Source organism: Dipteris shenzhenensis, chromosome 23, assembly GCF_047967505.1.
Source record: "Dipteris shenzhenensis isolate YYH24624 ecotype China chromosome 23, Dip_SZ_1.0, whole genome shotgun sequence".
Lineage (NCBI taxonomy): Eukaryota > Viridiplantae > Streptophyta > Polypodiopsida > Gleicheniales > Dipteridaceae > Dipteris > Dipteris shenzhenensis.
Genome location: NC_141618.1, coordinates 22,377,134 through 22,402,493, shown reverse-complemented (window position 1 = coordinate 22,402,493; position 25,360 = coordinate 22,377,134). Strand labels below are relative to the sequence as shown.

At 45.3% G+C, this 25,360-nt stretch overlaps 1 protein-coding gene across 3 annotated transcripts in view; it reads right to left on the bottom strand.

Moving 5' to 3' along the window:
• The window catches only part of LOC147887121 (uncharacterized), a 189,252-nt gene that overhangs the window by 82,039 nt on the left and 81,853 nt on the right, over positions 1-25,360 (bottom strand). For 2 of the 3 annotated variants that reach the window (XM_087394913.1, XM_087394914.1), the window contains exons 16-22: positions 25,044-25,144; positions 24,906-24,960; positions 3,871-3,966; positions 3,451-3,519; positions 3,281-3,325; positions 3,093-3,188; positions 2,890-2,967 (exon numbers count right to left, since the gene is read on the bottom strand). In XM_087394913.1, the coding sequence (XP_087251039.1) occupies positions 2,890-2,967; positions 3,093-3,188; positions 3,281-3,325; positions 3,451-3,519; positions 3,871-3,966; positions 24,906-24,960; positions 25,044-25,144 (540 nt within the window). The remainder of the gene's footprint in view (positions 1-2,889; positions 2,968-3,092; positions 3,189-3,280; positions 3,326-3,450; positions 3,520-3,870; positions 3,967-24,905; positions 24,961-25,043; positions 25,145-25,360) is intronic. The other variant, XM_087394915.1, reaches the window with a different exon arrangement.

Genomic DNA, 25,360 nt, shown 5'->3' with positions numbered 1-25,360 from the left:
GACGTGGCACTCTTGTCGTCCACACCCGAGGGGCTCCAGCGACACCTGGATGCACTGCGGGCTTTTTGTTTATCCCATGATTTGGAGGTCAACCTTAGCAAGACGAAAGTCCTGATCTTTAACACCTCTCGAGCAAACATGCAACCGAAGCAGTTTACTGTTACTTTCGGTGGGTCACCAGTTGAGATTGTATCCTCATACCCTTACTTGGGGGTCATCTTCTCCGGCCCGATCTTCACAATGAGACTAACGATGCAGGCCACACTGAGCAGGGGATACGCCTCACTGGCTCGGCTAGAGAGACAATGCTTCCACTCCCACTTCCACGACCCTCGGACCAAGGCTCTTCTCTTTGACTCCTTGGTCCGACTAGCCGGTATGTATGGCAGCCCTTGTTGGGGGCCTGACATGTCAAAGATAGAGTGGACACGGGTGGAGCGCCTACAGATCCTCATGCTCTCATGGATGATCCGGGAAAAACCGTCTCTATCACATCACATCATTCAGGCCGAGTTTGGTGCTTCTCCACTCCAGCTAGATGTAGCCTTTCAAACCATCACATATCTACACCGGGTTAGATCATATGGGGACTGCACATCAGGGGGACAGAGGTTGCCATGGTTGGGGCTCTCAATTCCTCCATGAGGTTGGCAGCAGAGGGAGACGAGCGATGCTGGTATGCACGGACTCACAGATGGTTTGTGAGACTAGGGTTCCACATCGATAGGATACCTCCTTTTCAGTACAGTTTACATGCCCCTCTGGTACTCCCACCCACCATCCCGATCGGGCCAGACACCAACCAGGTCATTCAAGAGGATGTCCTGCAGCTACACACCTTTAGGACCTGATTGGAGCCGAGGGAGCTTCCGGTGAAGCTGAGTTTCTACAGAGATTACTGTCTTCGTATTTCGAAGGAGGGATTCATCACACCACCGGGATACACTGAGCTTCATATGCCTCACTCACTACGGATCTCCATCGGACAGTTTCAGGTATCATCACACCACCTCCGCATAGAGAGCGGCAGAGCAGAGGGGATCCCTAGGAAGCATCGCTTATGCATATTGTGCGACTGTCAGGAGGTTCAGTCGAAGGAGCATTTTATTTTCAGGTGCCCAGTGTACTACAAGATTCGAGGTCACTACCACTGCCTCTTCAGAGACAGCTCCAGGCTCCTTTCGAGATTCCTTGCCTACCCAGATCAGCGATGTCTCGCGGCCTTCATTCACGAGGGGGTCCGACACAGAGAGTACTTACTCAGGCGACCTTGGCCACATCATCAGACACCTCTCAGAGCAAGATCATAGAGTTCTTCCCATCGAGTGACATTGATCGTCCACTGTCTAGCCGCAGACGTGGCAGAGACCCTGACCCAACGACCGCAGCACAACACACGAGACATCGAGGGGACACACAGATCACTCTGGGGGGGGGGACCTCCCGTCATTGTCTAGACATCCCATGGGAGTCACGGTGGCTCTGGTCCCTCGTGTAGGAGACCGAGACGCACGGCACCCCCTTACGGGTGCAGCATCCCATCACCAGCTATGCACCAACCAGGGCAACATGACATATGGAGGATTCCGCTCCGCTCCAGTCCTTTTCTTTTCATTGTTACATCTAGATGTATTTGATTATGTATGATCAGACTTAGGATTCAACACGGGTGATGATGCTCGTTTCAGTAGCTCCACCCTTACTGTGATTTGTATCAGGTTTTCTTTCAGTCTCATAGACCCATCAGTCTTTCGAATATTCTAATAAAATTTCTTTCTTTCTTTCTCTCTGCAAACATGCTAGGGCCCAGGACAATCATCAGGATGGACCCCCCCAAAGGTATTTTTATTGCTTGAAGGATTTGAATACACACAGAGTTCAGCGTTGAAGCCCCGTTACAAAGAATCAAAACATAAATAAATTTACAAGGAGCTCAAGGCTCATTCATTTGGCAACATGCCACTTGTCAATTCAACTAACTAAAATCTAGTTACATGCCATTAAAGGGCTACTTCTGGAGTCCTCCAATCAATTGGTCATGCGAACATCCCCCTACATGCTTGTCAAGCTCTATAGCGCTCGGGTTTTCAATCCCACTTGATACCTGCAATTAACAACTAAAGCGCACAACCATGGTACTCATTAATGGCACGCTTTTGCATGCAATCAAACCATAGACAAATCCTAGCAACTTGTGGTTGCATGTCCCCACTGAACAATAACACATGAACAAAACATAGAACACAATTCTTAGTCGACCGAGGTCAACCCTCTTGGTCATAATTAAGGGCGTTGACCGATAGTCAAAGTGCCTTAATTACGGGCAAGTCTCTCCAGCCGAAGTTGGCACATCTTGGTTAACGAAGTTAACCCTCTTGGTGTGAGCCAAGTCTTGTTGACCAAAGTCACCACTCTTTGACTAAAGTCAGCACTTTAATTGCTTGGTTAACCGTGGTTAACCATCTTGGCCGAAGCCAGATCTTCCCAACCAATGTTAGGCTCACTTAACCAGGGTTAAGTATCTTTGACCGGAGTCAAGACTTTGACCAAATAAAGGTAACTCTTTGAACATAATTAAATAAAAGAAGAACTCATTAATTATAATCAAGAAATGGTCAACTTATGTTTTGACTTTGAAATATTTACATTGAACCTGAAAACTCTTTGAACCTAGAGGTGTGCACCATAAGCCTCAATACGAAAGTTGGCTTGCCCAAGACAGGAGTCAACAGAACATCATTATCCAGCTTTAATAATTATCACATGTCCATGAAGGATAATGCCCAGATAACCAAAGCAGTTGAAACACCATTCACAGGAGAAATAATATGGAAAATAGATCCATACTAATACCAACTGTGAGCTTCACAGGAAAAATTAATATCAGACCTTAAGAGGTTTTTTGTAGTTGATGTCATCCACATTCAACTGCCTTAACGTGTCCTGGATCAAACGATTCCTGCTCACCTGCATAAAGATCAAAATCGTGGAATATGCCTGTTTCTTTTCACAATCTACGATAACAGAATGACAAGATAATGTGAAAATATTGACAATTTACAGCAATGTGGGTTCTCTTAGTTCTGCGATACCGTGAGTATTAAAAAAGGGCTGGCATGGAAATCTCCAAGAAAATGCTGGATCATTGATACATGCATCACGTTCTGCTTCTGAATAGCAGCTTCTACCTATCAATTAAATCAGAATACTTCTATTTCAGAAACACAAATGCAGTTAATTGACAAAGCACTACTCTCCTTGTTTGCAACCCAGTACGTACTTGTAAGACTCTGCTTTTTGCTTCTGGTGTCAACACAAATGGAACCTGTCATGACAGACAAGAATCACATTTGCATTCATTTTGGCTGATCACGTATGTTACAAACCAGAAACAAGGACTTCTTGGCTAGGAGTTGTCTTTGCTTAAACGTAATGAGACAAGAATTCAACCTGGCATAATGAGATGAATGGATGCAGATCCTTTTCATACTGATAATGACGCCACCTCATGTATTCTCCCTTCAATGCAAAACAGTTCTACTTCAGAATCATTACATAGCAGACCATTAATTCCTGTAAGGTCAGACGTTCACAGTGACCACTACTGGCTTGTAGTGTCAAACACGTGCAATTTTGTATCCCTACGTATTTTTTCAATCAGCTAAATGCAGAGATGAAGGCACAGTGGCGATTCTCGTCAGATTTCATCATACTCTTCCAGTAATCCTTTCCAAAAAAGAAAGCATGCACAGAACATTATGAATATGGCCAAACATGATATAAACTGAGCTTGAAATAGCTTGCAAAATCATTTTTCTTGAGTAACAGGATGCTAGCAGAATTCTGCAAAGCATTGAAGACTTTGTGCACCTGTAAATCTGCACTCTTGCTGATTTCTTTGCTATAAAATTCTGTAATTGGAATAAGATGTTCCATTTCATTTGCCTCATGCAGTAGCCATAGGACCTACACTTAAATTGTTAACATTAGATATGCAGCACGAGCTTTATCAACATCGGTTGAAGGAAACATGATAAGCAAGAGAAAAGAGTCCAAAACCCCAGTATAGACAAGTGATTTATAAATCAAAATAAGCACCAGAAGGCTTGAAGAACTTCATGAAACAAGTGTCCATAAAATTATTTTAACTCCAGATAGGATAAGGAAGCAGAATTTTTTCGTCAATAAAGTTGACCAACTTTATTGTTTATAGAAGTGCATTGTTGTACATTGCTTGCAAAGGTAATCATAGTTCTTAAAAAATGCTTGATTGTAGGAAACGTTAAAAGAGTATTCGGCATCTGCATGTTTGTTATGTTGGTCCCCTGGGAAACATCTATAGATACCATGAGAGGCCTCCGTGGTGTTGTAGTGTGCCAGAATTCCTGAAAATGCTTCTTTAATCCTTACCAGTAACTATTAACTAGTATAGTAATTATCTAAGACTCAAAATCAACGTAGCATATACGTAAAAATTCTAGAAAAAGCAATCAGTCTCGTGCTGCCATGTGTCCCTAAGTGGATTCATGATACACAAACAGGTTTTGTGCTTGGCTGTAGTACCATTGATAATATTTTATCCTACTGGCACAGTGACCAAGACATTGGTATACATCATCTGGATTTTGAGAGAGCCTACGCCAGATTGGACTGGAGTCTTTTGGAAGGTTGGTTTACTCCGTCTTGGCTTTTCAGATTTCTGGGTCAGGCGGGTTTCAGCTTTATATGGATCATCCCACAACCAGGAACTTATTGGCAGAGTCAGAGGAGATAGGCTTCAGATTTCCAAGTCAGTTCAGCAGGGATGTCTGCTTGCTACTGCAGAGGCAACGAGTCTCTTTCTCAAGTTCTTTCTCATTTCTCAGTAGGAGATTACCGGCTTGAGCCTCCCCATCAGGGAATCACTAGATGGTGAGCAGGCTACTGATATAGCACTTTACTTAGATGCCTCACCTCAGGTTCTCACCTCTTTCAAGATGGTCTAGGGTACTTTTTGTATTGCAGAAGATATCAAGATTAATTAAATAAGTCCAATAGGCTTTGGGACAGCGATGAGGCTCATCCTCTTCAGGGATACCTGGATTGAGAGAGCTAACTTAATCAGATAATTGGGCTGTCACATTGGCCTTGACATTTGCCCTACGCAGCTATTTGCCACCCCTGTTTTGGAGAGCATAAGATTTCATGATGGTTGATCGCTTGGAGAAGATGATAATTTTATAGACTCTTGCCTCGCAAGGCAATAACTGTATCTTTGATGATCTTTCATTTGGGATTATAGCATCAATGTTTTACATAGCTTTGTCTCGAGACTAACAATTGAGTAGCCAGTGTTCTAAGTCTCATAGCTCTAGATTCAGGCATCAAATCTAAAGAGAGTTCAAACAAGAACTCTAGCTTACAAAAACCTAGGACCAACATATGGAACTCCATGTGTCACTATTCGATTTAAACTCCGTTAGAGTTAAGGGTTTCTAAAACATCCCCCAACCAAGTCAAGTAAACGTCTGACCCTAGTGGGCTACAACTCCTAGCAAACTACCACTTGAAAACAACCCATACAAGTTCGAGCTAGCACCTCGCCTCCCAACCATAGGCTCAGTAGGTCGAGCCAGCTAGCCAGCATTAAGGTCAAGTAACGTGTTCCATACGACATGCCCCTTCCTCTAGCTACTACTCCAACATGCCCCTTCCTCTAGCTACTACTCCGTAGCCAATAATCTGAATACCCATCGGTAAAAGAAAGAAGTATCAAACTAATATGCAATTGGCAATTTTAGAAACTGATTACTACACTCTTGTTAAACTCCTTAACAAAAAGTTAAATATGCCAATAGTGACCACCTTATGAAATGTCATGATTAATTCATAAGCTACTTGCCACACTACCCAAAATCCATCGACTATGTCTTTTTTTCAAGACTCTTTGCTAGCAAGCAATCCTTAATACCACGAAGCATCTGAAGTTCTTGACACAGACTTCAATTATACTCATATTGGCCCTAAAAGTGATCAACACTTGCCAAATTTCCTTAAAGAACATTTGTTCTTTAGCCAGATACAAATCCATCTAGAAAATATTAACCATATACCAATTATCAAAATTGAATGCCCTTTGGTACTGGTTCTGCATTACTCCCACTTAGTTCTGCATTCCTACCATTTAGGAATTCTGCTGCATCCATCAAAAGTATCTGTAGTGTCACATTGCAGACCATCCATCTGGATTACCTATCTGGATCAGCATGAGCATAGACCTTGATAGGATCCAAATTCAAAATCAAGGCCCAAACAAATCCATCTTGGACTTATGAATCTATTGCTAGATTCATGAAAATCTTTCTAGACTTCCTCCTCTCTCCTTCCTTTAAATTAATGATAGGGGATCCCAAACCTGTCCTACTCATGTACAAATGGCATTTTGAGGGAGAGGTGTGGGGGGGGACTCGGTCGAGTATACAACTCGGCTCCTCGATGTCAATCCTCAATACCTACTTCTGACATAGATATCTTCGTCCACAAGAATTACTCTTACTAAAGTAACCTTTTTGCCCCATTTCCATATAACAAAAGTGTTCCTAAGCTTGGATTTAGCTTCTTGCAATCTTTCGTACTAGCACAAAATATGGGCAAGTATACCTTCATTGATATTTGACAAGACACAATAATATAGGGCTACTTATAACCTATACCCAATCTACAAATCCAGGCCTTGCATATAGCTAGAACTCCATAGTTAATTCATGAGCAGTACTCAACATTCCTTTATCATGTGCTTAGTCCAAAGCACCAAAGGAACTGAGATTAAGTACTTTTCTCTCAATTTAGATGGGGTTCGAGAGGGTGACTTCCAAGTACCCTGAATTAGCATCATCTGTCCTTTCCTCAAGTATATATTTCTGCATGTATAACAAGAGTCCAGCAATTTCTCATGTATCAAAATTGCTGATTGTAGGCGAAATATATAGGCCATTAACCAGTCGTCTATATTAGTCTTGTGAGTCTTTGATTAGATGTTATGTCGCTGCTTTCCAAAAAACAAAGCTTAGCTTTCTTTTGGCTAAAGTTAAAGGTATATTTATCTTTAGAATCTTTTAAAACTTCCACCTGTAAAGCCAAGGATTTTTCAAAAAGCAATGCTCAGATGGCCAAAAATCCCCATCCAGGTGTCCACCTTTTAGACTAAAAACGATTCCAAGGCTTTACTAGCCGCTTGCATGCACTGCATGAATGTTACATGCAACTCTTTGCATGCTTGGCTTATTCCATACAACCCATGCAATTTGTCACCAAGCCGTAAATATTCCAAAGTCAAAGTTCCAGTTGATCATAATCAATGAGTTCTTCATTTATTAGCACTGCCTTGCCAAGGCAGTGCTCTACTGAGAGTTTTTCAAAAAAGTGTCCTCCCAATAGATTTTGGACACCTCCTGCCTTGTTCACTTCTTTCTATTCTACTCTCTCTCTCTACATCGACGAGCTCGAGACCACCATCAAGACACTCGGAGGTGCAGGCTGCTCTCGCTGTCATCCAGATTCTCCTATACGCAGACGATGTAGTACTACTATCCTCTTCTGCTACTGGTCTTCAACGACACCTGGATGGACTTCAGGTCTTCTGTGATACACATGACTTGAAGGTCAACCTTGGGAAAACCAAGGTGATGATCTTCAACACTTCCAGACCCGCTATGCACCGAGAGCAGTTCCTCTTCGCCGACGACCCTGTTGAGATAGTTGACTCTTACACATACTTGGGCGTTGTCTTCTCAGGCCCGATCTTCACGATGCGCCCGGCCATGCAGGCCAAGATCAGTCGGGGATACGCCGCTCTTGCCAGGCTGGAGCGACAACGCTACCACTCCCACTTCCAGGACCCGCAGACCAAGTCTCTCCTTTTTGATTCTTTGGTCCGCCCAGCAAGCATGTACGGTAGCCCTTGGTGGGGAGTCGACCTTTTAGACACAAAGTGGAGCGCCTACAGATACTGATGTTTGCTCTGATGATCCGCAGCAAACCATCGGTACCACACCAGATCATTCTAGCACAGTTCGGCGCCTCACCCCTACAGCTTGATGCGGCTTTTTAGGCTATCACCTATCTCCACAGAGTCAGGGATTTCAGCTCCTCCGCCGACGGTCGCCTTTGCCTACCTTGGCTAGCCCCATCCTCCTCTATGGCCTTATTCGTTGATGGGGACCAGCGATGCTGGTATAGTCGTCTTTCCAGTTGGTTCACCCGACTGGGCCTCGACTTAGACCGGTTGCCTCCTTTTCAGTACAGCCTCGACGCTCCACCATCTCCCCTCTCCCCCACTGACCAGGAGGTCAACCGGCTCACTCGAGCGGATCTGCTCCAGCTCCACACCTGGCGGACATGGTTTCTTCACTCCGAGCTTCCTGTGAAGCTCGACTTCTACCGCCGACACTGCCTCCAGATCTCACAGGAGGGCTTCATCACACCTCCGCGTTACACACACCTTCATCTACCACATGCGCTCCGGATCTCCCTCGGTCAGTTTAGGGTCTCGTCACATCGATTATGGATCGAGAGCAGACGCGCAGAGGGTATCCCACGAGAGGACCACCTTTGCCCACTTTGCGACTTGCAGGAGATCGAGTCGGAGGAGCACTTTGCTTTCAGATGTCCTATCTATTATGCCATTCGAGGCCGGTACCACTGCCTCTTCCGCGACGGATTCGGCTCCCTCCCACACATGCTGCAATTCCCGGATCAACGATGCCTAGCCGCTTTCTTACATGAGATGACTCGCCACCGAGATACCTCTCTCCGAGCACGGCGACACGAGCAGCACACACAGCGTGAGGACACCCAGCGGCCTATCACTGATTTCTTCCAGTCACAGGATACCTCTCCTCAGTCTAGCCGACAACGCGGACGTGAGCGAGAACCAGAGCCACGACAGCTGCGCCAGTGGACAGACTCACACATCCGGGTCCATGACATCTCGTCTTTGCTCTCTGCCCGCCCCACCGGGGTTACCGTTGCCCTCATCCACAGGGCCACCCGCCGCCTCCGACGACCGAGCTCGACTAGGCTGCGTGACGTCAGAGGCCAATCATCTATCGCAGGGTTTTTTCCGACCTCCCATTTGACGGCCCCTCTATGATTGGTCTCTAACGATCACCACCTGCACATGTATACTGTATCTCCCCCCTCTGCCCCATTTTTGGTGCCCCCCCCTTCTTTTTTGTATCATCTGGAGGTAGACATGTATTTTTTGTATCAGGACTAGACACATCGTCCTTCATAACCTCTTTTTTGTAGAAACGGTTGGCTAGCCCAATTTGAGACCACCACCATTATGCTCATTGTATCAGTTATCTTTAGTCTCATAGACCTTCACGGTCTCCCGAAGACTTTAATAATCTCTCTCTCTCTCTCTCTCTCTCTCTCTCTCTCAGCCCGTCCCGTCGCAAGAAATCCTCTAGTACATATGCTTTCTATCTCAGCCCGTTGCCCGTCCCGTCGTCGTCCCCTCCATCACCTCAGCCTCCCATTTTGGCCTTTAGTGGACAATAATACACTTTCTTTCTTTCTCTCTCTCTCTCTCTCTCTCTCTCTCTCTCTCAGCCCGTCCCGTCGCAAGAAATCCTCTAGTACATATGCTTTCTATCTCAGCCCGTTGCCCGTCCCGTCGTCGTCCCCTCCATCACCTCAGCCTCCCCCCTGTTGTCTCGCCCCGTCGCTCCTGTTGCCTGTCCTTCAGCAGCTTTAGCTGCATCTAGCTAACTAGCTAGCAAGGCCACCGCCAGCAACTAGCAGCCGTCGTTAGCCGCCAACTGCTAGCTCCCTCAGTCCCGTCGTGAACAACAACCTCCCCCTAGTTTTCTTCAAACAACAAACTAACCCTAACCCCCGAGTTGGGCTAAACCCCCAACCCAACCAAGGGGTTAAGTTCAGCTAGGGGTTTCTACAGACAGCTAATTATGGACTGGCCTACCCTCTCCTCCAAGTCCCCCTCAACTCCTTCAACCTCCATCAAGACTTGGTACTCTACAGTTGCAACCATGACATCCTCTCCGTATGCATGCAATTATCAATAGGAAGGCCCAAAACGACCCATTGTTGGGCAACAAAATCAGATTTTTAATCTATAGCAAGCAATGAGAGAGGTACGATTGGAACTGGCAGTTCTGTAAAGGCTCAACTTCATCTTCACGAAGGGCCTGGTAAGTAGGCAGAAATTGATGAGGCTGTAAAATCTTGTAAGGATTCCTCCCCTACCCGCAGCTAGTCTCTATAGTCAAAGATTTTGTTCACATTTGTCACTCTGCTTCAACATGTATCCACTTGCTTGGTAATTCTTCTTTTTGTATTTCAATAAGCATGCTTGTAAAATAATAAAGAAATGTTTTTCCTACTGAGTCAGTTAGGTTAATGAGAACTAGGTCTAGCATTTGAGGGTGGACGCCGCTGCTTGGGGTTATGGGCATTAGTGACCCGCAAGGGTGATAACCTCTCTTTGAGAGGTACATCAGGAAACCACACCCCACCTGAGTACCCAATTACGGGACCAATCGAATGCACATATTGCATACTGACCTAGGACTCATTCAAGAGAATGTTCCCTGAGCTTTCGGTGTGGGCCTCGAAGCATGCCAAGAGACATGGAGATACAAGATAAGGCGACAAACTAATGAGCTCAGTTATTGCTCAATTGTGACTTTAGAGTACAAATTGTTAGGTACTGGACAGTGAAATCAGAATTGAATTCTGACCACTTTGTATTTTTAGGGCTTTTGGGTGATGTGCCATGCTGACGCGGTGCCTCGACATGCGGCATAGCCACATGGCAGCGCATGAGACACATGGCAACCTGTGGGGACATGTGGAGGGCCATGCATGGACCATGGCACCACTTGTCGCTGCAGTTAACCAAAGAACCAAGATGGTTAGCTACAGTTAACCAAAGAACCAAAGCGTTGACTTCAATCAGAGAGTGTTGACATCGGTCAACGAGACTTGGCTTCCGCCAAGAAGGTTGACTTCAGTTAACCAAGATGTGCCAACCTCAGTTAGAGAGGCTTGGCCTTAATTAAGGCACTTTAGCTGGTGGTCAAGCCCCTTAATTACGATCAAGACGGTTGACCTCAGTCGACCAGAGAAATTGTTTTACGTTATATGCACATGTTTGCTTGGTGGGGACGCCCACAAAGACTAGGATTAGTCCACAGATTATTATATGCATGCAGAGTGCTGACCATTAATGGGTGTCATGGTTGTGTGCTTTAGTTAATGGTTGCGGGTACTAAGAGGGATTGAAGACCCAAGCAATATGGAGATGAGTGAGTGATTAGGAGATCACCTGCGTGACCAAGTGCTTCGAAGACTCTAGAGTTGCCCTTAGGTGGCACGTAATTAGGAAAGTAGATTAAAATCTAACACTTGGTATGTTGCCAAAGAAAATGAGCTGAGAGCTCCTTTGTATATGGGTGCCATGGTTGTGTGCTTTAGTTAATAGTTGCAGGTGCTAAGAGGGATTGAAGACCCAAGCAATATGGAGCTGAGCGAGTGATTAGGAGATCACTTGCGTGACCAAGTGCTTCAAAGACTCCAGAGTAGCCCTTAGGTGGCACGTAGTTAGGAAAGTAGATTAAAAGCTGACACTTCGTATGCTGCCAAAGAAAATGAGCTGAGAGCTCCTTTGTATATTCATTCATGTATGAATTTCTGTAAGCAGCTTGGACGCTGAACTCATGTACTCAAAATTCTCTGAAGAAATAAAGACCTTCGGGGGGTTCCAGCCCAACATTTGTTATAATCCCTAATGTGTGCAGAAAAAGAAAGAAAGAAAGAAAGATATATTAACGTCTGCAAGAGGCCTCGTGGGCCTATGAGACAAAGTGCGAATCCAAGAAGTACCTCATACAAGCCATTGAGGGCTGAAGCAAAGGGTTCACTAAGACCCTTGCTAAGAACTAAAACTGAAAAACCGACTGAAAACAAAAGCTAAGACACGAACATGCTCAGCTAGTGGACAAAATACTAGAGTAGCAGAGTAACAAGAGCGTGTCAGGTGCTCAGGGCTAGCACTCCTAGTACGTGCTCAGGTTCCATATATCCAGGTAACATGGTGGCACTCTAAGATGTGAGAAGCTCTCGTATCTGTGTCTTTCGGGCTGTCTCGCGACGTGGGGGAGGGCGTGGTCTCCTCGATCTTTGGATCCGATGTGCTACGTCAAGGGTGATGCCTCCTCTTTGGCAGTCGCCTCTGAGAAGGGATGAGATAGACCGGACCTCGATCATGCGCACTCTACGCTCTCTCTGCGTCGCACGTGAAGTGTGTGTCCCTCGTGCACCCCTACCGCTGATCCATGATGCTCTCATCTCATCAAGCTCCTCTCCCTCGGCTACGCTGGCAACTGACTCAGATGCATAGAAATCTGTGATACAAGTCTGTGATTTGTCGATGGTGACCTGTGGCATCGGCCCATGCTACTCTCCGGCCTGTTGCATCAGTGTATCTCTCTGTCAGCGCATCTCAAGCAGGTAGAGCCCAACACAGACCTAATCGTGAAAACGTATCAATCGTGTGAGTGGGCCAAAGCCCTGTCCCTCCTGAAATAGGCAATGGTATCGTCCTCGAATCTCATAGTAGACTGAGCAGACACATAGAAAGTGTTCCTCTGTCTCGATCTCCCCCATCTGGCATAGTGTGCAAGTCCTCTGCTCTCTGGGTATGCCTGCAGCTCTCCCTACCTCGATCCGTAGCTGATGTGAAGAGACTCGTAGCTGACCAATGGCGATCCTAAGTGCATGTGAGACTCTCCTGTCCTCAAGATACTAAGGTCTAATGACAAGACCGTGCTCTGAGATCCTCAGGAAGTGATCACGGTAGAATTGGATCTTGGTGGAGAGCTCCTCTCCCCCCCAAGCCATAGATGTATGGAGCTGGAGGACCGTATGATATGGTTTATCTCATCTCGTGGGATCATCTCTGGTGGTGCGTCAAGGCTGTACTGAAAGGGAGGAAGTCTATCCATATGAATATCGTGGCTACCAAACCATGTGGATACCCGTGCATACCATGTTGTATCGACACCACTCTCCGCTAGTCGCCTGGAAGACTCCTAATGCTAGTCTCGGGTGTCTCCACTGGGTTAAGGACCAAACTCTATGGACAAACGTCACCGTCTGGAAGATGGCATCAACCTGGAGGGGGATCATGGCAAACTCTTCTTCATGTATAATCTGATGAGGGACTGAGGGTTAACTCCAAATCATCCTGGATCCCATGGTCACCTGTAATCTCTCAAATCTCTTCCATTCCGTCGCTGAAATGTCACTCTCCCAGAAAGGTGATGCGTACATGGCAGTCGGTCTCAACAGTGTGTCAAAGAGCCAGCCCTTCGTCCGGGGGCCTGGAAGTGTGCCTGGAAGCAGCATACAACAGTATCTACACCATCATGTCAGCTAGGTGCGAACCCTCTCCGCCTAATCGATCGACGAAAGAAGTGATCTCGTCGATATAGAGCCCGAAGAGAGTTGGTGACAGGGGGCAGTCTTGCTTTACTCCGATGGTGCTCTCAATCCAGTTTGATAAGCCTCCTGGGGCGCGTATCCTCCCTCTAACAGACTCATATAAACTCATGACCCTCCAAATCATGATGGCTGGGAGCTATAGTTCCTGTAATCTCCAGATCAGTCGAGACCGTGGGACAGTGTCAAATGCCTTACGAAAGTCTACCCAGCAAGTGTAGACTTTCTGATGCTTCGACTTCGCCTCTTCAATAATAGCCCTCAAAGTGAAAATGTGATCCAAGGTGTAGTGCTATCTCCAAAATCCTGCCTGCCCAAGTGCCCGCTGTCCGTGGCCCTCTGTGTGACTACTGATCTCCCTCTCTAGTACCAACCCATATATTTAGCCAAAGTATGACCAATCATAACAGTACGATAGTTCCTAGTGTGCATGGGATCGCCTACCTTGTGTATCGGTACTATGGTGGTAGTGCTCCAAGTAGGTGGGAAGCCATGGCATATAGCATGATTGAACAGATGTGCTAATATCCAGGTCAGGATCTCTTGCCCATGCGCAAAATGCTCAGTGCGTAGTCTCTCATGATCCGGTGATTGTCAGTTATGAAGCCGGAGAAGGGCAGCTCGTACATTCTGCGGAGTAAACGAATGGCATGTGGTAGGCCTGGGCATAGAGGACATATCAGGTGGTGCTCGACCTGGGACATCATATAGGGAGCATGCATATGTGTGCCAGACTATGGGATCTGTGATGGGGATGGGTGACTTCCCTTCTAATAGGAGTCCCCATCTAGTGGTAGGATCTCCTCCGCGAAAGGAATTGATCACCTCGTCCATGCTGCATATGAGGAAAGCCCGCTTCTTACGCCGTGTCACTCGGCGTGATATCCAATGTGCCTCTGGCGAAGTCAAATGTCCCAATGCTATCTCACGTGTAAGGTGGGCTCTCATCTCTCTGCAGTCATCATCAAACCATGGATTTTGGGGCATCTTCCCATCTCGAACACGTGCAGATCGTGTCGTGGGAAAGGATCTGGTCGCAACATCCAGTATCACCGATAGTGTCTGATGCATGTGCGAGGTCCATCCCATCCCCAAGTAGTACTGGAAGCTCAGAAGCCAGGTGGCTCATGTACACCGGGTCAAGAGCACGGTCAAAATGAATCTGGACACGAGTAGGTGGTGGAGGGGCCCTCCTCATGGCCGGCGTGGCGACCGATATGCAAAAAGTGAGATATAAGTGGTCAGCTCCAAGTGGAGGAGGTGGCACCATAAAATCATGTATCCGTGGGACCAATGCTAGTGGGCCGAGCAGGTAGTCTACCGTGCTACTTCCCCCTCCATGTGGGAAATAAGTGAGGCCACCAGATGATAGCCATCTACAAAGACCATATATGATCAAGTCATGTATGGCTCCCAGCTCGAGTAAATGTCTCCCATATGCTGTCACTGGTGCTTCTGCATCTACCGACTGCCTCACGATCCCCAGCTCTGCTGCATCCATCTCCGGTACTATGAGGGAATCCTCATCGAAATCTAATAGGCCCACCTGTCTCTTACCAGTTCGTGCATTGAAGTCACCGAGGAGGAGAGTGTCCCCATGTCTGGAGAACTCTGTGATATCATCATGAATAGTCTCATATGGGCTGTGCCCATCAGTGGTAACCTCTTGTGCATAGGATGATGTTTCTAGGGGAAAATAGCATACTACAATGAAGGTCGGCTGTGTGTCTGGTAACTGGATGCGGATCCACGTGTCGTGCATGCTCCTCCTTTCGTACCATAGTGAGGAGTGGCCTTAGATGTGATCTGAAAAGGACAGCCACCCCTCCGGATCCTCATACCCCACTATCCCTCCTCAATTCCCTCTTGTGGGCAGACTCCCATGTGGATTTATGTCACTGTGGGTAGCCCTCTCTCTAGGCTTTCATGTGTTTCAGTATATGGTATGTCTCCAAGAACCCCCCAGGGTCAGACCATAGGGTGCCATTACAATTCCACATTGCCATCCTCAATTTGTTTTGCATTCTTGCCACATCGTTCAGATACCGTCATTTGCTGCTGTCCCCTTCTCCTCCTGGTGCATCTCGTGCTTCTTTTCCTACCCTCTCACGAATGATCACCCTACCATCTCTATAAACTGCCCATTTCCCCTCTTGCCTTGTAGCCATCACACGTACCATCCCTTCCCTTCTGTGCTCCTATTGTAGGAGTGTGAGATCTCATCTAGAAAGATTCTCGTCCCCTTCAATGCTGCCCGTGTACTCTTAGGGTGGATCTATCTGTGGCTGTTCGCAGCTTGACCACCAAAGGCCTCGTCGGTGCATATGTTTTACCCACTCTCCAGGCTGATTCACAAGTGAGGTTTATTCCCATTTTGTCAAAGAGGATTTTGGTGTCTGCCATGGGGCTATCACCAACTGTTAGGCCTCTGACCAGCACATTTAGACTCTTGTTGTCCCGTCGTTTTTCTTCCTCAATTGTTTCAGAAATGATCTCCCTTTTCTTTGGTGTTGTGTCTTTCTTTAGTACATCTTTCCATGCAAGCATATCTGCTGTCCCCTTCGTGATTTGTTGTGTGAACTCAGCATGTTTCCCTTGTACCGTCGTTTGCAAAGCTGCCATTTCCTTTATGAGTTGTTCATTCTCTGATTTCAGCATATCAATGATCTTGTACCCTTCCTCTGACGTCCCCTTCACATTCCTGAGTTGCTGCATTTGCTCTTTAATGGTGTTCAGCTCCTTGTTAAAAGGTGGCTGAAACTCCCCTTCTTCCCAATGAGCACTTGCTTTCAGTTTGTCATTCTCATTTCGTAAAGCATCAACCTGGGCTTCCAATGTCTCAATTTTTTATGTCAAGTTGCTGTTTTTTTCACCCAAAGCACAGGTAATGTCCTGCATCATTTTACCTTTCTCACATACCCATTTGTTTTGCATCTCCTCTTGCCATTTCTTCATTTCATCTTGCATTTGGGCTCAAAGGTTTCAGGAGAGAGAGATTGTTTGCAGGAAGAAAGAGAGCTGAGAGTAAAGCAATAGTGCAGCAAAACAACAAGAAGAGTGTTGCATTGGTATCAGAGTGTAGGATCATCACTTCTTTCGGCGAACAGGGGCATCCCCAAATGATTGGAGCAAGAGGACGCAAGTATTCATCAACTGCTTCAACATAGAATCACAGGACCTCCGATTGATTGAAGGTGTCATGCTCACGGACATCTGACGAAGAGCATGCGGCAAAGCTTGAGGAGCAGAGGTGCAATGTACGTGCAAAAGAGGTTCCGCAGAGAAGCCAGCAGGTATCTTGATGAAAAAACGACAGTGTTCTTCCTTGTGAACCGTTTGCAAGAAGGGGGCCCTGGTTGGGTCTCTCCCAAGCTGAAACTTCGTCTTTAGAGTTCTCACATGAGGAGGTCCAAAATTCCTCCGTTGACGGACAATCCATGCAGCTCACGTAAGCATAGACTATAAAGCGACGCAAGCTCTTGGAGGGATTCCAAGATCTTGAGGTAGGAGCCGCATATGGACCCGTGACGGGACGCCTGACGTGATTCATGGGGGGTTATAAAGCGCCATGTCTTGAGGCGTCTCATAGCTGCCTCGTTTTTGAGAGCTGGCCCAGGCGTTGGCAGATCACGGGAGAGAAGAAACCGCCTGACGCGAACTAATGATCGACGCAACCAAAGTAAACTAACGGAATGTTCTGTAAGGTTTTTGTGTGCACAATGTGTCGCAATTGCAACTTGATTGTGCAAAGGTTCAGCAAGGTGCTGGCGTGGAGCGCTGATGTCATCTGCTGACGTGGCACACAGGTGACGTGGCTGAATTGACACGTGACATGTTGATGTGGGATGGCCAACTAAGCAGCTGAGCAGGCAAACTTGTGGTTAAGCTAACTTGACCACTGTTAGAGAGTCTGGTTAGAGACTTAGTCATAGACTAACCAAACTCTCCATCTAACCAGATTGTCTGACCAACCAGACTAGACTGGTCCAGTTAACCAAACCCTAGTCTGGTTCAGTTACCCGAGCCAGTTACTTGAAAAAAAAAGAAGGGGGTTTTTACCAGTCAGTTTTCGCCTGTCACAGTACAATCTGACTGTCAGTATCTGTCAAAAACAGCAGGAAAAATCAGATAAACAGAGTTTTGCAGAAATAACGAGATTTGCATACTTTTTGAGCAAAGAAAGAGAAGTCAGATGCATTCTGAGTGATATTTGCAGTATCAGAAAAAGGGCACACGGTTTAAGGTTATGCCTTCACTTTGACAGCCAGTTTGTGGCATGAATTTGGGCTGAGTTGTGAGTGCATTATACCTCTTGTTGAGGTATTTCCATTCTGAAAAAGACAGGCTGAGTGCATTGGTTGCAGATACTCAGTGTGTGAGTTTACAAATCTCAGGGAAAGTTATAGAGAACGGCTTCACAGCAAAATGCCTTACCTTCCCATGAGGAGAGTGCCAGGAATGATCGAGCTATGCAAGAGCAGAGTGTGCAGTCAAAGACTGAGGCAAGTTACAAACATTTACTGGCACAGCTCATGGAAGCCAGAAGGGATCCATTGTTTCGCAGGCTCGTAAATCCTCATGCAGAGGAAGAGCAGTAGAGAGTTTCTTTTGGGGCAACCCAGAAGGTGACAGCTGAAAAGAGATCCCTCGACGCAGTTCCTATTCTTCATGTAGATGATGTACCCAGGAAGAGCAAGAAACCTCCAAAAGAGGACAGCAAAAAGAGGAAAGCAGGTACTCAGGAAGGGAGTATGCCTTCCCAAAAGAAAAAGACTAAGCATCATCATAGCTCTTCAAGTTCCACTTCTTCTTCTAGCTCTACCTGTCCATCCTCTTCATCTTCTTCTTCTTCCGGATCATCCAAGCCAAAGCATAAGAAGAAGAAGTCAAACAAGAGAGCAAAGACCAAGGAGTTCAAAGAAGGTGGAAAATCTGTTAGGTGTGCAACCTTTAATGGCCAGCATGGCCAAACAAAAAAAGCCATGCAGTTAATTAGATAGGTTGATCCAGCTTTTGGCACGGAGAGATTTCCAAGGTCTTCGAAGCTGCACATGGTTAGTTTACACCTGACAACGGCTAGTGCATGTTGAAGCGCACAGACTACAGCTTCTTCTGACGCTTTGCCACGGGAGTTACCCCCTAAGAGACCTGAAGATCATGGCATATAACTCATTCCTGGTAGTGAGCCACCAAATAGGCCCCCATACAAAGTTAGTGCAACTCAGCGAGAAGAAATTATGGCCCAGGTACAAGATTGTTATCCAAGGGGTTGATTCAGCCCAGCTCCTCTCCATTTTGCTCCCGTACAGAAGAAAGATGGTCCATTTGGTACGTGCGTTGACTATCGCGCATTGAACAAAATGACCATCAAGAACAAGTTGCCAATTCCGCGCATCGATGATGTGCTAGACCAATTAAATGAGGCTTCGGTTTTCAGCAGGATAGACTTAAAGAGTGGTTGTCACCAAGTGAGGATACAGCCACAGGATGTGCACTAGTTGTCACCAAGTGAGGATACAGCCACAGGATGTGCACAAGACCGAGTTTCGCATTACTTTTGGGTTGTATGAGTATCTCATGATGCCTTTTGGATTGACAAATGCCCTAGCTACTTTCAATAGAGGGATGGGTCATATCTTCCGATCTTATAGACAGCTCACAGCAACCTTCTTCGATGACATCATTGTCTTCTCTAAGTCCAGAGAAGAGCACAAGGAACATCTTGCTACAGTCTTCCAAGAGCTGCAAAATCACCAGCTCTATGCAAACTGCAAATTCTTTATGGAAGAGATCCATTATTTGGGGCATATAATATCCAAAGATGGGATACAGATGGATCCGGCAAAGATCCAAGCCATTCAGGAATAGCCAGACCTGAAGACTATGCATGAAGTACGTAGTTTCCTAGGCCTGTGCTCTTACCACAGAAGATTTATCAGGCATTTAGCGGATATAGCTACTCCACTTCATGACCTTACCAAGAAAAATACAGCTTTCCAAAGGGATATTCCACAAAAGAAAGCATTCACAACACTCAAAGAGACGCTGGCCGCAGAACCAATTCTGATGGTTCATGATTTGTATCAGCCCTTTGATGTGGGTTGTGATGCCTGTGGGGAGTGTGTTGGGGCTGCATTGCATCAGAATGGTCATGTAGTAGCCTACAAGAGCAAGAGACTCCAGGATACAGAAAGATATATGGAAATCTATGAGAAAGGTGCTGGCTGTAATTCATGCCATCCATACATGGAAGCATTATCTTTTGGGTGCAAACTTTACAGTTAAGACAAATCACCAAAGTCTGAGATATTTCTTGACTCAAACTAAGCTCTTTGAGAAGCACATGAAATGGGCAAACATGCTGTCAATGTATCATTTTCAGATTGTCCATACTCCGAGAGCCCAGAACAAAGTGGCAGATGCCTTGTCTCGAAGACCCTAGGTGAATAATGTAACTATTGCTTATCATAGGGATCTCGAAGACATGAGGGAGTAATATGCTAATCATGCAGATTTTGGTGAGATTTTACAGCAAGTGCAAGAGGGGCAATCCACTAGTCATTGGAGGAATGGCATGCACCTAGCAACAACTCAAGCACTAGAGAGGTATTTCTTTTGGCCAACGTTGCAGAAAGATATATATCAGTTTGTTACAGAATGCATAACCTGTCAAACGGTCAAGTATGACAGACGGAACGCACGTGGCCTACTTATGCCTCTTCCCGTACCTCAGGCACCGTGGAAAAGAATTGCAATGGACTTTATTTTTTATTTGCCAAGATCAAAGTCAGGGAATGATGGGATTTGAATTTTAGACTATCATAGATAGATTCAGCAAGCAAGCTCATTTCATTCCGGTTCGCAAAACTATAAAGGCAGATCATATGGCTAAGCTTTTCATGGCACAGATCTTTAAGCACCATGGTATGCCTAAGTCCATTGTTAGTGACCGAGATCCCAGAATGACCAGTCTATTCTGGAGAGCTCTTTTTGATAATATGGGGACGAATCTGAATTTTTCTTCTTCTTTCCATCCCCAGATAGATGGTCAAAGTGAGGTAGCAGATTCTATAGTGTTGGGTTTACTGAAATGCTATGTGGCTGACCAAAGTTCAGACTGGGAAAAGTACCTACCACTAGTGGAGTTTGCATATAGTAGTACATTTCACAACTCCACAAGGAAAGCCCCCTTTGAGTCATCTATGGGAAGGTGATTCTGCGACCTATCATAAGGAAAAAAGATGAAATATTTGCAGCTCATCAGTTTGTCAGAGACCTCCATACAGCTTTCAGCCAGGTCCGGACAGCAATTGAAAGGTCTCAAGAAAAGCATAAGAAGGCTACATATAAGAATAGGAGACAATTAGATCTCAAGGAAGGCGTTTGGGTGCTTTTGAAGTTCGAGAAAGCTAGGCTCCGCAAGCCAAAGGGCAAGAAAAAAGTGTATGCAAAGCTATCTCGCATATACTATGGCCCATTCCGGGTTACAGAAGAGATTAATGAGGTTGCATACCGGTTGTCACTACAAGAGCATTAAAGGATTAACAATGCCTTTCATGTGAGCCTTCTAAAGAAATTTCAGGCACCCGAGCCTATAGAGCCAATAACAAAGGATCCACCAGAAGTGGATGAGCTAGAGGAGGTCCTTCAGCCAGAACAAATTGTGTATCATACTATACGCAAAGGCCCCCAGGGCAAGGAATTTTACAGGTATCTTGTAGAATTCAAAAACTATTCGGCATCGGATGCCAAGTGGATGGATGAAGATATGTTGTCTGACCATCCACAGCGTTTGGATATTTACAAGGAAGCTTTTCAGTTGAGGTCAACTGAATAGAAGCCCAAGGGATGCCACCAAGCTGTAAATATTCCAAAGTCAAAGTTCCAGTTGACCATTTATTGATCATAATCAATGAGTTCTTCATTTATTTAATTATGTTCAAAAAGTTATATTTATTTGGTCAAAATATTGACTTCGGTCAAAGATACCGGTTAAGTAAGCCTAACCCCGATTAGATGGTTAACTACGGTTAACCAAAGAACCAAAGCATTGACTTCGGTTAGAGAATGTTAGCTTCGGTCAACGAGACTTAGCTTACACCAAGACGGTTGACTTCAGTTAACCAAGTTGGAGAGGCTTGGCCATAATTAAGGCGCTTCCACTGGTGGTCAAGCCCCTTAATGATGATCAAGAGGGTTGACCTCGGTCGACCAGAAAAATTGTTTTATGTTATACATATTTGCTTGGTGGGGACACCCACAGTGACTAGGATTAGTCCACAGAATATTATATGCATGCAAAGCGCTGACCATTAATGGACCATGGTTCTGCGCTTTAGTTAATGGTTGCAGGTACTAAGAGGGATTGAAGACCCCAGCAATATGGAGCTGAGCGAGCGATTAGGAGATCACCCGTGTGATCAAGTGCTTCGAAGACTCCACAGTTGGCATGCAATTAGGAAAGTAGATTGAAATCTGACACTTGGCATGTTGTCAAAGAAAATGAGCTGAAAGCTCCTTTGTATATTCAATCATGTATGAATTTATGTAAGCAGCTTGGATGCTGAACTCATGTACTCAGAATTCTCTCAAGAAATAAATACCTTTGGGGGGGTCCAGCCTGATGTTTGTCTTGGGCCCTAATGTGCACAGAAAGAGAGAGAGAGAGAGAGAGAGATTGTTTGCAGAAAGAAAGAGAGCTGAGAGTAAAGCAATAGCGAAGCAAAACAGCAAGAAGAGTGTTGCACAATTCACTAACACTGATTGCATGCTTACAGGCACACTGCTGCAAACTTGCATGCTATGCATATGCACTGCATGAGGCTCATGCAGCCTACCAAGACTGCTACTTGTTCGCAGGCATTGCATGCAGCCCAAAATACCGCTGCATGCATGCATGCTTCTCTTACACACTAGAGGCAGCCATAAATTCAGACGTGAACTAAAGACTTTCTTGCATGTCACAGGTACATATTGCAAATAATTTATTGACATGCAAGGCTTACTGAAGCCTAACAGCAGTTCATTAACATGCCTCCATGCAACACCTTCAACTGAAGCCTAAGAGAAGTCCTATCTGTATGCATGTCTCACACAGCACGCTCTTCAGAAATAGGCAACTTAACCAGGCGATCTACACCCAAAGTCCTTTGCAAATAGTGCTAGCCTTCTCTGCTACGCAATTACAGCCATGAAATCAGTTCCATCCAGACCAGCATAAGCAAACAGCCTTAGGCTTCACCATCCAATGGTCAAACTTACACCAAGGCCTACGCAGCCATGTACATCCTTAAATATCAGGACACAACACCCCACCAGCTAATACACCAATCTGCAACCAGCAGATACACTAATATGTGCATTGCATGACCTATCCCTTTTTGAGGTGGATACACCAACACAAGGCCATCGATTGAGAAATAAACTATCGTCTCGATCGGGCTTCAGCAACATTCCGGCTCCTGCAACAAAGTTCTTGCAAAAATCTGTACCTAAGGTTCATTGTTGAATGCACAGGCTGCTCCATCCTGAGAGTAGATCCAGCTATAGGGGTTCGAGCTAGCCGCTCATCTCCCAGCCATAGGCTCAGAACGTTGATGCACCCCTAAGCCTAAGGTCTAGATCACTGCTAGAGCTAGCCTGCCTTAAGGTCAAGGCACATGTCCCATACCACATGCCCCTTCGTCTAGCCTAGCCAGCAGGTTTACATCCAAAGGAGGCTCCAACTCCTCGGACCCCTAACATTGAGCCCCTGGCCTATCTTTATAAGCTTGCAATGGCTATCTTTGGCACTAAACCCTAAACTTAGGCTGCATGTCCAAAGCAGCTTTACTTTACGAGTCATGATGTTCTCTAGTCAGCTCTGCTAATTCTAGAATAGCCATGTCATTCTTAGGCTAGATCAATAGGTCGGATCTAAACCAAACTCTAGTCTCAACCGTGGGTTAGACTACAGCCCAACCCTAGATCCAATCCAAGATCATAGGTTAACTTGTCCTTGACCCTAGACAGTCTCATCTTGGTTAGTCCAATTATGGACACAACAATTTTCTTACCTTATTTTCTTTGTATTTGCAAGTTTAATTTCAACGTCGTTCTTTAGCTTGTGCCATCTCCTCTCCATCTCTCTTCAATTGGTATCAAAGCCAGTGGCACTATGCCTCACCACCTTAGCTTTTCCTTGATGTAGCGTAGGTCCAAAGTGTGCTTTCTCCTTCACTTCATGTTACCAATGTGCATGCTTGTCCGTCTACTGAAGGACTGAGATTCATCCTCATCTAAAACACGTAACATGAGAGTGGTGATTGGAATGAGGCTTTTGTCCTCTAACTACAACCCTTTGCTCAGCAAGGGCATTTCATGGTGATCTCCCATGTTGGGATAGTTGCCAATTCCATTGAGCTTCTCTTCCATAATTGCTCAGATGAATGCAAACGAACACAAAAGTACCTCCTGCATTCTGTGAGTTGAATGAAGATACCACCATCCCTAATCCTGTGATATGTGACGTGCACTTGGGTATGCTACGTTTGCTCATTAACTACAAGAACTAGGCTTTGGTTGGTGAACAATCAACATTTTATCACCTTGAGAGGCCTACACTCTACAAGAAAACAGAAATGAACATGACACTTCTGAAGATGGCAAGAGTGTGCTTAAACATAAAAAACTGTCCAGTCAGTTTGGGGTGAAGCTGTAAAACAGCCACTTACATTACTAACAAATGCCCTATAATTGGTGAACATAACCCCTCAATTTTTCAGTTACAATTAGTGAAAGAATGGCTGTGGACACTTGAATATCACAATCAGAAAAAGTATGACCCCATTCATCCATGCTGTCCACTCTTGATTCTTCTTTGACATCCCACTCCTTGTGACCACACAAGCCCCCACTTCTTTGTGATCCCTTTTCCCAAAGGTCAATGTTGAATTATCGATCTCTTTCTTGAACCGCCCAATCTCTTTGGGTTCATACTGAGATCCACCTGTTGGTCAGTACTTGAGCATGCTCCACACCTGAAGCCCCTTCTCGCCATGATACATCATGTCATCATGTTATCAAACAGGCACTGTCAGATTCCTTCTATCATGATTGCATATTGGCATATTACAGCCTACCTCAATAGGGTATGATTTACCAGGAAGTTTAACCTAGGTCATAACATACACTGAAGAGCAGACATTTCAAAATAACGATTGGAGAGATTTGTTGCAAGCAAGCATAGCAGAAATGAGTATAGTGGAATCTCTGGGAAGATTGTTTTGAGAAAGCATAGCCAACACCAAGTGTGGATTACAGTATTTACAAAGTCAACACCTATTCTTAATTTCAGCCATTCATATCACTGTCTTGGAAACAGCAGCGCTGCACAACTGTCCTACTATTAAGAGGAAAATCACCTTCACAGCTGCACTCACATCTTGAAGAACCCCTCCTCTTGAACTAAAGTCTTTTCTGCATTGCAACCCAAAGTACGAAATAATCATGATACTTAAAAGGAATACAATGCTCTAGGCTTAGAAAGCATTCAATTTTACCTTTTTGATATGTATCTCAGAACACCCCGAACAAAACGGCCCCCAAAAATGTCTCGAGGGTATGTCCTCAACCATAAAGTAATTTTCTGCATATGCAAGGTCTATATTCACAAAAAGTTCAAGATCCTGAAGTGCTTTAGGCGTGTTTGAATTACAACTGCTGAGTTTCTCTTTAAAACAATAAAGGAAGAAGAAAATGATTGAAAGGAAAAACACATTTTACAACTGCAGGGAATCCAAATAGCTGAACATCAAAAGAGACAAACACCGCATGGTTGTACTACAACGTATGAGAAAATATATTATGATCCTAATCC